At 45.7% G+C, this 17,156-nt stretch overlaps 1 protein-coding gene across 1 annotated transcript in view; it reads right to left on the reverse strand.

Annotated features, from left to right (window-relative positions):
• Positions 1–17,156, reverse strand: part of LOC113823000 (Muscle-specific protein 300 kDa) — a gene marked incomplete in the record, with an annotated part of 352,771 nt that overhangs the window by 193,888 nt on the left and 141,727 nt on the right. The window contains 15 exon segments of the mRNA XM_070135434.1: positions 51–260; positions 539–676; positions 987–1,151; positions 3,481–4,915; positions 5,022–6,175; positions 6,307–6,957; positions 7,077–8,846; positions 9,145–9,297; positions 10,903–10,977; positions 11,934–12,129; positions 12,767–12,944; positions 13,433–13,703; positions 13,848–14,644; positions 14,822–14,981; positions 16,978–17,040. Coding sequence (XP_069991535.1) covers positions 51–260; positions 539–676; positions 987–1,151; positions 3,481–4,915; positions 5,022–6,175; positions 6,307–6,957; positions 7,077–8,846; positions 9,145–9,297; positions 10,903–10,977; positions 11,934–12,129; positions 12,767–12,944; positions 13,433–13,703; positions 13,848–14,644; positions 14,822–14,981; positions 16,978–17,040 — 7,416 coding nt within the window.

Consider the following 17,156-nt stretch of genomic DNA (forward strand, 5'->3'; position numbering starts at 1 on the left):
GGATTAAAACGAAAAAAAAGAAAGAAATTGACCAAAAACTACGGCCTCACCTTGAGCTTCGAGAGCGTGGAGTTGAGCGAGATGTTGAGTTGGTCCCACTCGGCGCGGAGTCTCGTGAACTCCGTGCGAATGAGCTCCTGCTGGTCTACCTGCGTCACGTTGAGGGCGCGGGTGTAGGCCTCCGCCAGGACGCCCAGGAGGTGCTGCCCTTCGGAGAGTCGGGTGGACACCAGCTTCACCGTCTCCAGTTTGTCACGGACCTGCGAGTGAGTGGGTGGGCGGTGAGTGTTGTTTCGGGGATGTGCTTATCAGTGTCTCCTCTCGCTCTCTCTCTCTCTCTTCTAATCTTTTTATCCTGTATTCCTCCATCCCCATCTCTCTTTCTTCATCTGCCCTCACCCCTATCCCCATCCTTATAACACCCTTCTCCAAACACACAAACACAACCCCCCTGCACCCCATCCTCCATAAACAGCCCCCCCCTCTACCCTCCCCCCCCCACACACACAAAAAAGACGACCCTTCAAGGTCCTCTTACCGTGGCCTCCGATCCCGTCTCCTCCTCGCAGTCGTTGACGGTGCCCTGGGAGCGGTTGAGCCAGCGCTCGAAGTCGTCCTTGGCGGTCACGAACTCGGTGTGGTCCGTGAGGGTCTTCTGGGCGATCACCACGAGACTCTGCGTCGCGGCGAGGAAGAGAGACGGAGGGAGAAAGAGGTTAATGATGATGACAGATTGGACAAATGGGGTGAATAGGATGTTCATGTTTGGAACACCGGAAGGAAAGGGTTGTGTAATGATTCTTATACGAATAAGTGGAAATATGAAAAATAAAATATACGACTTGTCAATAAGAGAGTCATTAAATAATAAAAAAATGAAGAAGAAAGTACAAAAGAATGTGCCATTATGATATCTCTTCCAAGACAAGAGAAAAAAAGGAAACTACGAAAAAAAGAGAATCGACATTATTATTGCGTAGGCCTACCTGCAGGTTGGTGAGGACGTTGGTATAGTTGGACTGCAGCTGCACCGTCATGTCCCTGATGGGCATGTGGGCGCTGTACTCCATGAGCACCTCGCAGCGGTCGTTGACGATCTCCAGGTCCGTCTTCTTGTTGTTAGCCTCCAGCAGGAGCTCCTGTAAAGACGTCTTCAGTTGTGGAGAGGGAAGAGAGAGAGGTCAGTCAACAAGGTCGTGGAGAAAGGGGGGTCTTACGTGGGGGGTTGGGATGGGGTTGGGGGGTCCTGAGGGGAAGGGATAGGGGAGGTGGGGGTACGAAGAGAGAAGAGGAGACAGAGAGCGAGGAGGGAGTGGAAAGGAAGGAGAAAGGGGGTGGAAGGGTACAGGGGGTGCGGAAAAGGAAGGAGAAACAGAGAACGGGGAAGGAGAGGAGAGGAGAGAGAGAGAAAGGAGAGTGGAAGGGTACGGCGGGGTGGGGGGGGGGGGTGCGGAGAAGGAAGGAAAGACAAAGAGAGTGAGGCGAGGAGAGAGAGAAAGGGGTGTGGAAGGGAAACGGGGAGAGGGTGCGGAAAGGAAAAGCAGAGAGCGGAGAGGAGTGTGGAGACGAAAGAGAGAACGGAGCGTGGTCAGAACAGAGAAAGAAGACACCAGAAAGAAAAAAAGGGAAAGATGAAAAATAGGGGGGGACGAATAGGGGTTATGGCGAAGTGAAATAATTGATGGAATTCCATTAATGAGGTGGAGTGCGCGGGGAAAGGGGAGGAGTAGGGGGGGGGTGATGGGGCTAGTTTTGCCAATAAGCAGAAATGAATAAAAAGTGTGAAAGATAGACAGATAGGGAGAGAGAAAGCGAGAGAGAGAAAGAGATAGGTAGATAGATAGAGAGGGAGAGAGAGAGAGAGAGAGGAGAAGAGAAGAGAAGAGAAGAGAAGAGAAGAGAAGAGAAGAGAAGAGAAGAGAAGAGAAGAGAAGAGAAGAGAAGAGAAGAGAGAGAGAGAGAGAGAGAGAGAGAGAGAGAGAGAGAGAGAGAGAAAGAAAGAAAGAAAGAAAGAAAGAAAGAAAGAAAGAAAGAAAGAAAGAAAGAAAGAGAGATAGAGAGATAGAGAGATAGATAGAGAGATAAATAGAGAGATAGATAGAGATGCAATAAAGGAGTAAATAGTAAAAATAAAAAAGGGTGGGGGTGCATACATGTACTTACTAGGCGATATTTCTAGTTAATTACAAAAAAGTAACTTTGTTGTCTTGTAAAAGCCCAGCTCGCCGATTTTTTTTAACATAACTTATTTTTAGTAAATATTAGAGGAAAATTGCGCATGTTCAATGAAAACGTAAAAAAGATTATCCATTGAAGTGATACAAAAATATGTCTAATCAAAAATGATATAAAACAGACAATTTATACAGACCTGCCAAGGAAGGTTCTTTCCTTTTTCAGAACCCATTATATACATATTCTATGTAACAAATGTGTATATAGCGTGTATTAGCTATATGTACAAGTGTACATTTGGATATGCGTGTTCAGAACACACACACACACACACACACACACACACACACACACACACACACACACACACACACACACACACACACACACACACACACACACACACACACGCCCACACATTACACACACACACACACATATGTATATATTGTTTATTAAAATATCATCACCTTAAGAACTTACTTAACGATATTAGTTTAAAATCACTGTACTAGCGAAATTTGATTAGTGAAACGAAATGATGAAATACGAAGCAAATACCATGGATTTACGATCTACTCGAAAATTGCCGTAACAACCTAGTAATTTCCACTGACTAGCGACTATTTACAGTAACTGGCAGGTCTGCGCGGAACTTCAACATTTACATTCAACAGACACTTTACTTCGCCACAGACAAAAAAAGGTTAAGAATACACAGCACAGACTATTAAAGGAGGAACTGAACCCTAACAGCGACTACGTATGAATAAAACTCGTTGCGAAGTCTAAGTGCAAGCCGAGACTATGTAGGCCTAGCTGTTAGACACGTGGGAATATTTTTTTTTTTTTTTTTTGCGGGGGTCAAATGGGGGAGCGTTGGGATTAGAGGAGGTGAAGTAGGAGAGATGAGGAAGGGGGGAGAGAAATAAGATGTTAAATTTAGGGTAAATAGGAATCGGGGTAATGACTCACGAGATGTTAGTGAGAGTCCCTAAGGTTAGTGAGTAGTACTCGTCGTCTACACTGCTATGACTCAAAGAACTAACGATTTCAAAATAATTGTAGCATACATTAAAACATGGAGAAGCAGAAATAATATGCAAAATTAATATGCGGCGTTTACATAAAAAATAATAAAATTAAAAATAAAAAGACTGAGAACTACGATCTAAAATCAATGCATATCTTAGGATGGCTTTACTACGTCGTGAATGGGCCATCCAAATCTACGTTACATAAGCAGTGTAGACCTAGAGACAGCGACAAAGACGGCTGCTGTGCGGGCTGTGTTGGATCACGTACCTTCCATTTCTCGAGGTCCTCTGGGGTGGGTTCCTCGGGGGAGTGTGACACCTGCTTCTGGAACTCCGTCAGCCACTCGCTGAACGCCCTGTGAGAGTCGAAGAAGTCGTCCCAGGCCTGGAGGCACTTCTCCATTGTGCGTCGGGTGTCTGCGCTCATCTGCTGGAGGTTCTCCCACTCCATACGAAGGGTGTCGGCCTCGATTTTCAGTGTGTCTTGGCCGTCTGGGGAAGTCGAGGCCATGATGGATCTGTTCAGTGAAATGGCTTTGTCAATGAGTTCCTCTCCTTCAGGGAACTCTTCAGCGATGTCCTCTTGCTGCTGCTGCTTTTCAATGACCTCCTTCTTCTCACCATGGCTGTCGGCATACTGCTGCACAGTGATGCGGAGCTTCCTCAGCCAGTCATTGGCCTCGACTGTAGCTTGGTAGTAAGCCTCATGCTCTCTTACATATACCTCCAGTGTCTTGATATTATCAATGACCAACTTCTTAATATTATCGTACTTTTTGATACATTCTTCAACTTCTTCCTCTGAATATCCCTCATCATTCTTCTTAGCTGCCAGGCGTTCTACCATATCACAGTGAGCAGCAATATCTCGCAACAAGATTCTGTATTTCTCAAGAGCAGCTCGCTTGTCACTCAGCTCACTGAACAAGACACCCTGCTCAGTGGCCTTAGAGTGGAGTTCATCGAGCCATTCTACGACAGTCTCACGCATCTTATCTGTCTCTTCACGTCGGGATAACTTGGAGCTAAGGTTTTGCTGTAGGCTGTATATATCGCCCATTAACTTCTCAAAGTCCTTGCGTACATTCTCTGTATCTTCCTGTATAGTGGCTGCACCAGCCTGTTCTGTGTTCAGTATGACACGTTCCTTCAGCTCCAGCACATAGCGTAGCTTGTGCTGGCCTTGTTCCAGAGTGCTCTTAATAGACTTGACTGTGGCCAGCCTCTCTTTCAGTTCTTCCGTAGAGGTGGTCTCGCCAGCACACTCCTGAAGCTTCTTACGGGTGCGGTCAATCCAATCATTGCACTCGCTATAGAGCTGGTTGTGCTGCTGATGCTCCTGGAAGTGCATCTCCAGGCGGCGCATCACCTCCTTGGCAAGTGATAGCAATGTGTTATATTTTGTAGTCAATTGTGTGACGGCATTACTCACACGGGAATCAGCACAAGTCTCAAGCAGGAGCTGGGCTCGCATGTTCAAAAGATCCAGCGTCTTCTGCCAGTCAAAAATGCTCTGGAGGAGAGCCTGGAATTCTTCCAGGACTGATCTCTTCTCCATCACAGTGTTTTGAAGCTTGTTGTAAGTCTGTACTTTGCCGTCCATTTTGGCTAGCCATTCTTCACACTCTCGGAATTTATCTTCATATTCTGTCCATTTGACAATTCCCATTTCAAGAAGGTTCTTTGTCTTACCCACTTGACCCCTGAAAAAAGATTAATAATCATTATAAAAGATGCATCAGAACAGCAGCATTAAGATAGTGACATCTGTTACACAAATACAAGTCTAGTCAAACACAAAATACTTACAGGAAAGTGTCAAATTCGTCTTGCAGGAATGCCACTTCTTCTTCTATGACTTCTTTGTCCTCATCATCAGCCAAGTTGCATGCCCTCTCAGCTAAGAGGAAGGCCTTGTCTAGTTTCTTTTGGCCTTCCTCTTGTTCGTTCTGTAGCATCTTGAGGATAGTTGCTTTACCACTGATGGTATCCTTGTCACCTGTTGGCTCTGCACACTTGGCCATCCTCTCCTTGGCAGCCCTGAGCCAATGCATGAACTCGTTACCTGCATCTACAAACTCCTGGTGGTGGTCTACCATATCTTTCTGCTTCTCAAGAAGTTCCTTGGCTTGCTTGCTCAAGCTCTGGTATTTGCTCGAGATCTCTGACGCATTGCTCTTTACCTGGCTGGCTTGGCTTTCTGTTGCCTTTGAAGTAACAGATTCAATCATTGGTTCAAAAGATACAATATCCTGAACAATGCTGCTTGTACGGCGAAGGTTAGCCTTGCGCTCTCCAATGCTTAGAGTAGATATTCTGTGTGACAAGCCTGAACTTCTCTTGGAAGAGGAGGCCATGGCCGTTGTCAGCTGTTGGAGTTTGGCCTCTCTCTCACTGATCCATTGCTGCATGTTACTGTAAGAGGCACTCATGTCAGCCCATTGGAGAAGATTAGTCTCCAGTGTCACTTTAGCACTTGATAACTTCTTGATCAGTTTGTCCCAGTCATTCTGAAGCTCCTCTAATGAGTCATTAATAGTATCACGCCCATCTGAGCGTGTATTGCGAAGAACTTTTTCACCCCAGTTGACAGTCTGGTGAACAAGGGCTTGACCTTCCTCCTGCTTCCTCATCAATGACTGGATCATCTCGAGGTGTCGTTCAAGGCTTTCCTTGCCCGAGTCAGGAGACATATCGACACAGTCCCGCACAACCATGCGAGCATTGTCGATCCATTCTCTTGCCTTACTCATGTAGGTTTCATACTGGCGATGCTGGTCAAAGCTTGATTCTACCTTCCTAAGGACATCCTTTGCCATGTTAATAAGGACCTGGTAACGGGAATTGAGGTGCCGCATCTGGTTTTGTACGAAAGAATCTAGGTGTGTTTCCTGGAGCGTCTGGGAGAGCTCATTTAGTTTCTTCAGTTGAACTTGTTGTTTTCCAAGACTTTCAAGTAGGTCCTGTAGAAAAATAGACATAAAGAGACGAATAAGTATATATTTTTTACAGTATTATGTTGGATAATATACAATCACATTCATGTAAAATAATAATAATGATAAGAATAAATAGAGCAAATGTATACTCTTACCTTGACATTATTGACCTGCTGTGTCTTCTCCCCAATACTGGCATAAAGCATCGTCTTGTATGCCTTCATATCGGCATCAGCCTTCTGCAGCCAGTCGGAAAGCTTTTCATATTCGTCTTTGTAGTCACGCCATTGTACAACTGTCTTCTGGAGGTTCTCCTTTTGCTTGGAAATGTCCTGGAAAAGACTCTCGAAGCTTTCCTTCACGGCCCTCATCTCATTCCTGTAGTGCTCCTGGCCCGACTGTGAGGTGGAGTGGAGGAGCACCTCCCCACGGTGGAGGAGCTGGTCCACCAGAATTTGACCTTGAGCCTGTCTGGTGAGCAGGGTATCCAGAGCCTGTACTGCTGTCTCAATGGACAACCTGTCACCAAGATTCCTCTGCTTGAGTGCTGGAATCTTGTCTCTTGTCCTGTTGACGAAAGCATGGAGATCATCGTAGGCCTCTTTGTAGTGGCGGTGGTCACGGTACTGAGTTTCTCGCTCAGCACGCAAGGTCTTGATGCGTTCTGAGAGATTTTCAAATTGCTTGAGAATGCCCTGAGCCTGTGAGGCTGCTTGTGCCTGCTGTCCACTGGCAATCATCTCAGAGGCCTTTGCCTTGAGGCTCTCCACCTCATACTTCTCACATCGCAGTTTTTCCTCTAGACTCTGAAAATAAATATTTAATAACATTAGCATAATTATTTCATTGTAATAACCTTATGTGAAGCAGATATGAAAAGTAATATTTCTACTCTTTATGACGAAACAGTAACTGTTAAACTTACTTTCAGTCTCTCCAGCTGAGCCCTCTTTTCTGACAATGTTGCCTGGAATTGGCTAACGTCGGAGAGTGTGTGCTCAACATGCTCGATGGTCTTGTTCAGCTGATGGATGTTTTCCAGGAAGCCTGCCCATCGGTGAAGTGTCTCATCCAAATACGTCTTAGTTTCTACCATCTTTGAGGCAAGAGCACTCCAGCTTTGTTGCAACTCCTCAACTGCCTGATTGATCTGGTCATGGCCTGCAGGAGCTGTATTGGCCAGCACGGTCTGTGCCAGCTCAACAGTGCTTTGCACCTTGGAGAATCCTTCCTCCTTGTAGAGTAACAAATCCTGAATTGTTTCCATCTTTTTGTCCAAGTCATCTTGTGATGTGGCTGACAGGTCCGAGCAGTAGCTGAGCTTTCTCTTGATGTCTCCGAGGAAGTTATGACATTCTGTAACCCTGCTGTCATAGTCAGCATGGTAGCTCACATACTGGTGCCACTTGCTGTGCACATCCTTTACCCTTGTGGAGATCTGCTGGTAGCGAGCACAGAGTTCACTGACCTGCGATCCTCTGGAAGAATGGCTCTGATACAGGTTCTGAGCACGTTCTGTCAGCTGGTCCATCTCCAACTCCTTGGCACGGATCTCACCCTGGAGGGCCTTCAACATCTCCAGTGTTTCTTGTTTCTCAGGAAGCGTTGCCTTCAAGTTGACAGCATGGAGTTTGTTGTCTGTCTCTCTGAGCCAGCTCTGGGCGGCGTCCTTCATCGTCTCAAAGTCACCCCACTGGTTCAACGTGCCCTCGAGTCTTTCAATAGTTGAGGAAACGGCTGAAATGAGACCTTGCCACTCTTGCTGGGTGGTGTCGATCTGGGTGCGGATATTGATCTGTCCAGACTCCACCGTTCCAGGAATGACCTTCTCTCCAAGGGTACGTATCTGCTGGATCCTTGGCTCTTCCTCTGGCAAACTCAGTTGCAAGTTCTTAAGCTTTTCAAGATTTGCACGAATGGTAATATGGTCGCTGCTGGATTCACCCCACATCTCTACTGTGTTGTGAGTAGCATCCAGCCATTCTTGTGTCTCATACACAGCCTTGCAGTACTGCTGATGGTCACTTACGATGGCCTCATACCGTTCTAAGTAAGTCTGTATTCTCTGCAACATTTCCTGGTGGTGAGCTGATGCTGATTCCAGGAAAGAGTTGACTCTGTCGGCTCTCTCAGGAAGGTTCTCGGCCTTGTCTCGCACGTCGAGGATGGTCTGCTGTTTAGCAAGGATATCGTGCAGCAACATGCGGTAAGTCTGCAGCTGTGCACGTTTCTCATCCAAGGTTGTCTTGAGCTCGATGTCATCTGGCATCTGTGCCTGAGTTTCCTTCAGCCACGTCTTGAGCTGCTCGCTGGCTTCTTCAAAGCTGGTCCACCTGCCCATCTTCTTCTGCAAGTCCCTCTCCATCGTGGAGGAGCTGTCAAAGAGCGCGTCGAAGGCACTCTGAAGGTCCTCCAGCTGGATCCTGATGGCCTCTCGCCCGTCGTCGGAGGTGGTCGGGTAGAGCTTCTCCCCGAGCTCCACCGTGTTGTTGACAAGGGAGAGAGCGTTCTGCTTCTCCGCCAAGAGCTCATTGATGATGCCAAGTCGCTTTTGTAACGTTGCTCTGTCGCCTTGCATCTCGATACACTTTCCTAGCTTGTCCTGAGCGGCAGTAAGCCAGCCCACGCTCTGGTTGTATTTGTCGATGAAGGCTTTGTGGTCACTCACACTAACCTCACACTTCTTCAAGATCTCCTGCAGAAGCCAAGAAAACACATCAGCTGTTACATGCTTAGATTTTTTCATTATCATTGCAAAATCCACCTAAATATACTCAAATAAAGTAATAACAATAACAATATATCATAACAATAACAAACATATCCGCTGTGAAACATGCATAAGTGAAAAAAAATCTTTCTAAAATCATACATTTTCACCTATATCTTTTCCACCTTTGCCCACAACAATGCTCCACCTATCCATCGACTTAACCATTTCTCTTCTCCCCCTCTTCCTATTCTCTTCCCTTCTTCTCTCCCCCTTCTCTTACCTTAGCCGTAACTTGCACAGCCTTGAAGCGTGAGGTAATCTGCTGGACGTTGACGGAAATCCTCGTGTCGCCCGAAACGCCCATCAAATCTGAGGAATCGTCGCTCATCTTGTCGATCTCGCCCTGGTTCTGGATGATGCTGAACACCAGGCCCTGGGGGGTGCGGGAGGGATAGGGCGGGGGGTGAAGGGAGGGGGGGAGGGACGATAAACTTTGTGGTTAGAAAAGGCTTTTTTTCTTTTTTTCTTTTTTCTTTTTATATATTTGATGATATTTCATGTTTTATATATACACAAATGAATATTTGAACATAATATATGTTGGCTGAAGATACAGCTGAAATTCATGTCATTAGGACACTTTTTCGGTTTAATCTGTTTTTATATTGAATTTTGAATTACATGTTTCTTCTTCCTTTTTCTTCTGTGTGCGTGCGTGTGAGCGAATGCAATATCTGTGTCGTGTGTGTGTGTGCGTGTGTGTGAGAGTGTGAGTGCATGTGCGAATATATGCACAATTGTTTATGCAGGCATGTATGCATAACTAACTGTACTTGTATATTTAATGGTAAGTCAACTGCAAATTTACACTAAATTCCGCTATATTAATAAACAAACATATTTTGATTTGAACAAGTGTAAACTAAAGCAGAATAAATTCAAGTTAGTAAAGCTACATATATCTGAACACAACCGAAGCCTGGTGTGCTGGCGAGTAAGATATTTGGTATGACGGTTAGGATACATAAATGCTCCTTTTTATATAAATCTTAGGATATAAAAGGAAAGCCATAAAAGAAATAAAAACAACAATGATAAAAAACAGTAATAAAAAGACAAAAGAAAGGGAAACAAAATAGACGCGACGGACAAAGTGAAAATGGAACCGTTTTCTTTAAGGTTGTATGTTGAAGGGGTAACTTATCATTATTTTCTAAAATCCATCCAGTATGTTGTGGTATGTGTTTGTTTGAAGTGCATTTCTATCTTGAATTATTAATTTGTGGATACAAAGTATACATTGGACTTGTGTAATAAATTGGTTTATTTATGATTTAGAGTCGTATTGATTTTATTCCTGTCAATGTTTACCTTTTTCTTATTTAATTTTTTTGGTTATAATTTATCGATCGCTGGTGGACGACTCCCTCTGACCTCCCTTCACCTTCCCTGGTGTGACCCCGGGTGCGGGTTGAGGGTCAAAGGTTACAGCTATGGCCTCGTGCTTTGCCAAGAGCCACTCGATTCTTAGGCACAACTTGAGGGCTACCTTGAGCGGCTGTGTCTCCCCCAGTTTTTTTTTTTTTTTTTTTTTTTATAAATTTCGTTTCGAGTTGTTGTGAATGGCACGTCGGCATCTCTCTAAAGGAAAAGCAATGAATTGTACATTTCCTATTAGCGAGGTGCTTCACTGCAATGCCACCGAGATGCCATATCTGCGTGGCACTTTTCCTAATCCAGATTCCACATGTCTCATTTCTTTTGTTGTATATTGCATTTTTTATTTATTTATTTATTTTTTTTTATAGAAAATGAGACGATGCACACCGAGAAAAGAACAATGCAAATATTCTTTCCCCTTCGTTTGACCATCTCTCCAAATCTTTGCTAATTTTCCCACCTCCTCCTCCTCTCTCTCTGCCTCTCTACCCTCCCATCTCCCTCAAGAAATGCCTAAGGAGGTCAGTCGTCTCTCATTTCATCCTCTCACCACAAAGAGATCAAAACTTACTTCAATAATAACGAGACGAGGTCTTACTTGTTCAAGGTTATCTGCGATTGCAATGAACTCCTGCACTAGCACGTGTCGGCTATCAACTACCCGAAGGAACTCCTAAAATCAACAGGGGGGGGAGGGGGTTAGGGATTAGTTAAGAAATTAGTCACACTGTTTCTCTCTCTCTGTCTCTCTCTTTTACTTTTCTTTCTGCTTCTTTTTTCTGAGAGAATGAGAGATTCCCAGGTTCTCCCTCTCGGATTTCCTGACTGATGATCAGATGAAGTTTTAAAAATCATTCTCATAATTATATCTGAAAGTTTACGGCGCTCATCTGCACCCATCTGATGATGACGTAATAGCGATGACGTCATTCATACACGTCGTCTCCAGGAAAACAATGACGTCATGCATCGTCTTTAAATCTACCTTTACACATTAAAAAGCTTAAATCATAAAGTATTTAGAAGACACATATCCATCATCAGTCAGTGTGAAAGGAGGAACCTGTGCTCATAATTTTCTTCACTTGTCAAAGGGAAGATATTTATTTCACTGAAACACTAATCAATTAAACAACACTGAAGTTATCTGGTTATTAAAAAAAATCTAATCGTCAATTCATTTAGTTCACAAAACAACACTAAGATCAATAATCAACTATCTACGAAATAAATTAAAAAAAACGTCAGAATTATGCTAATACTACAATCATTCCATTATGAAATTATAAATTTATTACAGCCTTGATGTGGCATTATATTTGCTATGTGTTAATTTACTGAATTACCCTACCTACGTATCTCGCCTAGTCTGAGCTACACACACGCACACACATACACACGCACACACAAACACACATACACACACACACACACACACACACACACACACACACACAGTAATACTAAATGCATAACTGTTAAATTATTCTCTCTCTCTCTCTCTCTCTATCTCTCTTTCTCTCTCTCCCCCTAACTTCCTCCCTCCCTCTCCCCTCCCACCACCTACCCCTCCCTCCCTCCTCCTTTCCTCCCCCCGCCCTCACCCCTCCCTCCCTCCCGCACCCTCACCTGGAAGCGCTCCATCTGCTCGGTCTTCTCCTGCAGCGAGTTCCTGGGGCCGTAGTTCTTGAGCGTGGCCTCGGACTCGTTCAGCCAGGAGATGATGCGGTCGAAGGTGCTCTCGTACTCGGTCCACTGCTGAAGGCGCTCCTCCAGCCCGTGCTTGACGTCGGCGAGGGTGCTGGCGAACTTGGCCAGCTCGTACCTGCAGGAGGAGGAAGAGGAGGAGGAGGAGGAGGGGGAAGAGGGGGAGGGGGAAGAGGGGGAAGAGGAGGAGGAGGAGGAGGAGGAGGGGGAGGAGGAGGAGGAGGGGGAAGAGAATGGGAAGAGGAAGAGGAGGAGGAGAATGGGAAGAGGAGGAGGAGGGGGGGATTTGAAGAAGGGGAGGAGGAAGAGGTGGTGGAAGAGGAGGAGGGAGAGGTAGAGGAAGAGGTTATGGTGGAGGTAGAGGAGGAGGTGGAGGAAGAGGTAGAGGTGCACGTAGAGGAAGAGAAGGAAGAGGATGAAGAGGTAGAGGTAGAGGTAGAGGAGGAGGAGGAGGAGGAAGAAAAGGAAGAGGAGGAGGAGGAAGAAAAGGAAGAGGAGGAGGAGGGGGAGGAGTAGGAGTTGGCGGTGGTGGTGAAGAGGGAAGAAGAGCAAGAGGAGGAGGAGGAGGTGGTAGGTGGTAGGGGGTAATAAAAGAGGGCGAGGCAAAGAAGAGATGATTCAGTCCAATGATAAAAATGAATAAGCCATATACAGCCATATAAAGCTTTTAATCTATCATTCATTTCTCTCTCTTTTCTTCTTTGTTTATCAATCACAACAACCAGAAACACCAAAAACTCGTCCTCATCACTGACTTCATATTATTGATCTCCCTCTCCGTGGTCTCTCTGCCGCGGGCGGGGAGCTTCTCGAGGATCTGGTGGGCGTGGGAGCCAATCTTAGCGATCATGTTACGCCCGTCGCTCTTGGCGTCCTCGAGCTCTGCAATGCGGTCGAGGCGCTGCTGCAACATCCCCTTGTTGCCTGAATAGTCTGCAAAGGAAGAGACGGGAACCGGAAGCTGAGTTAATGGCATAGCAGTTTACATATATATATATATATATACATATATATATATATATATATATATATATATATATATATATATATATATATATATCAGTTTACATATATATATGTGTGTATATATATATATATATATATATATATATATATATATATATATATATATATATATATATATATATATATATATATATATATATATATATATATATATATATATATATATATATATATACGTATAAATACATATATTCTCTCTCTCTCTCACTCTCTTTTTTTTTTTTTTACTCGATTTGGTTGTGCTGTAACCTGTGACGTCGCAATAAGCTACACATGTTTCCTTCATTACAATTTTTTCCAAGTTATCCCTAGATTCATATATCAGAACATCAAAGAATTCGATAAACCCGTAACTTGATAGTCCCCTCTCCCCTCCCCCTCGACCCCCTGCTCACCCGTCTGCGAGTGCAGCTTCTCCCACATGTCCTTCTGCCACTCCTGGTGCGTCGCGTAGAGCTCCTGGTGGGCGCTCAGGTTGTCCGTCATCCACTCCAGCTCCTCGATGTTCTTGCGCGTGTTGGCGGCGAGGGCTTCGTGGCGGGCCTCCACCTCGGCCATGGCGTCCATCACGTCCTTGTTGCTCGGGGACGCCTGTAGGAGGTAGCCCGCGCGCTCCTTCACCGTGTCCAGGACTCGCTTGTGGGAGGTGATGTCCTGAAGGGTCGTCTGGAAGGGAGAGGAAGGGAATGATATGTAAGTGTGTGTGTGTGGGGGGGGGGGGGTGTTCGGATCCTCTATGTGTATTAGTTTTTCATTATCAATTCAACGACCTATCATCATTATAACAGCGAAGTGAGCGCCAAGACGCACCCTCAGCTTGAGGAGCCTCGAGCGGAGCTCCTGCACGGAGAGCCAGTTGGACGGGTCCACCACGATGGTCTTCTCCATGTTGTCGAGCCAGTTCCTCGCCGCCTGGATGCTGTCCGAGAAGGACGACCACTGCAGCGTCTGGGCCTCCTGGCGGCGCTGCTGCTCCACGATGGAGGCCTCGATCTTCTCCCAGCGCTCCCGCATGGCCCTGAGGTCCATACGCAGCTTCTCGCGGCCGACGGTGGCGGTGTCGGGGTAGAGCCTCTCGCCGAGGGCGGTGATGGAGCCCAGGCGGTGCGTGGCCTGCTCGCGCTCGCTCAGCAGGTGCTGCAGCTTGCTCTCCTTCTTCTCGGCGTCCTTCTCGCTCAGCAGGCTCTCCACCGACTCGTCCATGGTGTCGAGCCACTTCTCGTTCTCGTCGAACTTCTCCTCGTAGGAGACGTGGTCGGCCAGGACGCCGCGCCACTTGGTCACGGCCTCCTTGGTGAGCACGTGCAGCGCCTGGTAGCGGTTGCTCAGCTGCGTGATCAGCGGCTTGAGGCGGTCGATGCTCGAGATGCGCACGAGCGCGTGGCTCTTGTCCACGAACACGTCGATCTCGCGCTCGTAGCGGACCACCTCCTCGCGCTTCTGGCTCAGCACCTCGATGCGCGCCTGCTTCTCCTCCAGCGTGGCACACGGCTGCTGGTCCTTGAAGAAGGACTCGAGCTCGCGGCACCACACGGAGTGACGCTCCAGGTCTTCCTCGAACTGGTGCCACTGCTCCAGCGTGCGGTTCAGGTTTTCGCGGACGTCGCCTGCAGGAGAGAGCCGCACTTTTATCCTTCTGCGTTATTAGATTTTCAGATAAATATCAACTGATAATAAACAACAAAAGAAAACAAAAGCTATCACACAAACAATCTTAAAAAAATCCCCCCTCAGCTCCTTAACCCGACCCCGTCTCCCGCCGACGTCCTCTCCCAGCCACTCACCGACGGTAGCCAGGTGCAGGTTCCAGGCGTCTTCCATGGAGGTGATGGTCGCTCGCAGGGCCTTCCCGCCCCGCTCCGACGTGCTCAGGGCGACCTTCTCCCCCAGGGTCCGGAGCTCGATCAGTTTCTTGTCTCCCAAACCGTGCACTGTGTCCAGGTCCTGCATAGTAGAGGGAGTGAAGGGAAGGGAGAGAAATAGGAGAACGGTGGATAAAGGAAGTGAAGAGAATGGAAAGAAGCAAGAAAGAGAACGGGAGATAAAGGGAATAGAAAGATATAAGAGGGAGAACGGGGATAAAGGGAGAGAAGGGGAATAGGGAGAGGAGGATGAAGAAGGGAAACATAGAGAGGCGAAAGGGAGTGAGAAGAGGGAGTGAGTGGAAAAAGAGAAAGGATAAGGGAATGAAGGAAAAGAGAAGAGTGAAGAGGGAAAAAAAAGAAAAAAAAGAGAGAGAGGAGAGGAACGAAGAGAGTGATGGAGGGAGTAAAAAGGAGGGGGGATGAGAGAGACGAAGAGAAAGGGAAATTAGGGAGTAAAAGAGGAAGAAGAGGGAGAGGAGGTTTAAGAAAAATGTAAGACAGAGATAAAAGGTAGATGTGTAAAAAGAGAAAAGAAGAGAGAGATTGGTAGATAGACAAAGAAAGAGAGATAGAAGAGGAGGGATAAAATAACAAATTAGTAAAACTCACATTTACAATTTTTATCATCATTAGCATCAGAGTTTAGTATATATATAAATATGAAGAATAAAAACAGACAACGAATATAAAAGCAAAAAAAAAGGAAAAAAATATCGTGTTTCTATTCTATTTCGTGTGCATAGCTTTATCAGCGGTGCGTCTATGCCTATTGTCTATTATTTTCTTTATTTTTTCTTAGCGAAACTAGCTGCCTTATATCTTTCGTGTTCTCGTGATAGTAAGCTCTCTTTCTGTGCGCGCGCTCTCTCTCTCTCTCTCATTGGTTCTGTCTCTCTCTCTCTCTCTCTCACTGCTTTTGTCTCTCTCTCTCACTGTTTTTTTTTCTCTCTCTCACTGTTTCTATTTGATAGTCTGTTTCTCTCTCTCTCTCTCATTGTTTCGGTCTGTGTGTGTGTGTGTGTGTTTCTGTCTGTCTTCCTGTCTCTCTCCCTCACACACACACACACACACACACACACTAAACAACGAAATCATACACATCTGGTGTCCTGTATTCTTTGAATAAAGCTAAACCATGTCCATCATTACTTGTTCTCCTTATAATCGATATACTACCTCGTGTTTGTGGACAATGAAAACGACACAACAAAATAATTTCCATTTTGAAAGGGCATTCACCATGCAAGGGCAACATTATTCTGACTGATCCCGAACTTAGTCTATTGGGCATCGTCAATCATCGTTTTAAAAGGAAGGCAAATAACAATAATCGTTTTATGGGGTTTAAAAAAAGGGAGGTTGGGGTTTAGCAAGAATGGCGGAAGGATCAGTGTTTTGATTTGGTATTTCGGTCATTCTGGAGATTTTGAAGTCCCTTAAAATATGTCGTTCACTCTCCTGGTTTTAAAAATCAACTAAAAAAGAAATGTAATCATATCCAGAAAGGGGAATAGTAAAACAGGGGATGAAAACATGAGAAATGTGGTGTCTCTCTGATGCAGTATCGTTTGGGTGTGACAGCCTCCGGAAAGGCATCACCAGGCATTCTTCACCCTGGAAAGCAGTGCCGTGTAGAATGTTGTCTGACTTCTATAAAAGCAGATGGTGCTTCCAGGAAGTTTTGGGGCTGAGAAAAAACACACTTTCTGTGTCTTGAGCAATCACAGGAATCGCAAATGCACAGCATTTTCTGTAGCATTGCTATATCAAACTTTGTATTGACACGGTGAATAATTAATTTGGTGAATAATTAATTTCTCATTATTCTGCAAGACTTTGATCTAGCTATAATCATCTGACAAACTTCCTGAGCGCACGCTGGCAGAGGCCTTCCTTGCTGTCGTCAAAGAGGGCGGGGAAGGCCAGGGGAAGACTAAACCGCGGTCACTCGCAGGTGCCGGCACGAGGGGGTCCTAGGGGAGGGGCGGTGGGGAAGCGAGAGGGCGGGGCGGCAACTATCAGGGTCAAAGTTAACACTAAGGGGTCAGGACATGCAATCCCGGCACACTTGTTACCTTGGCAACGATAAGTGTCACTGGAACAAGTTGTGAACAGGTGTTTAGTTCAGTTTCTACCCTCTGGAAGAAAGAGTTACAATGCTTGCTATTTATACATTTAAAAAAGAAACAACGGAAGACTTGTAGTTTCGACATGAACTATTGTTATGATTAACAGAAAAGCTAGGCTATTTCAA

The sequence above is a fragment of the Penaeus vannamei genome, chromosome 20 (assembly GCF_042767895.1).
Source record: "Penaeus vannamei isolate JL-2024 chromosome 20, ASM4276789v1, whole genome shotgun sequence".
NCBI lineage: Eukaryota > Metazoa > Arthropoda > Malacostraca > Decapoda > Penaeidae > Penaeus > Penaeus vannamei.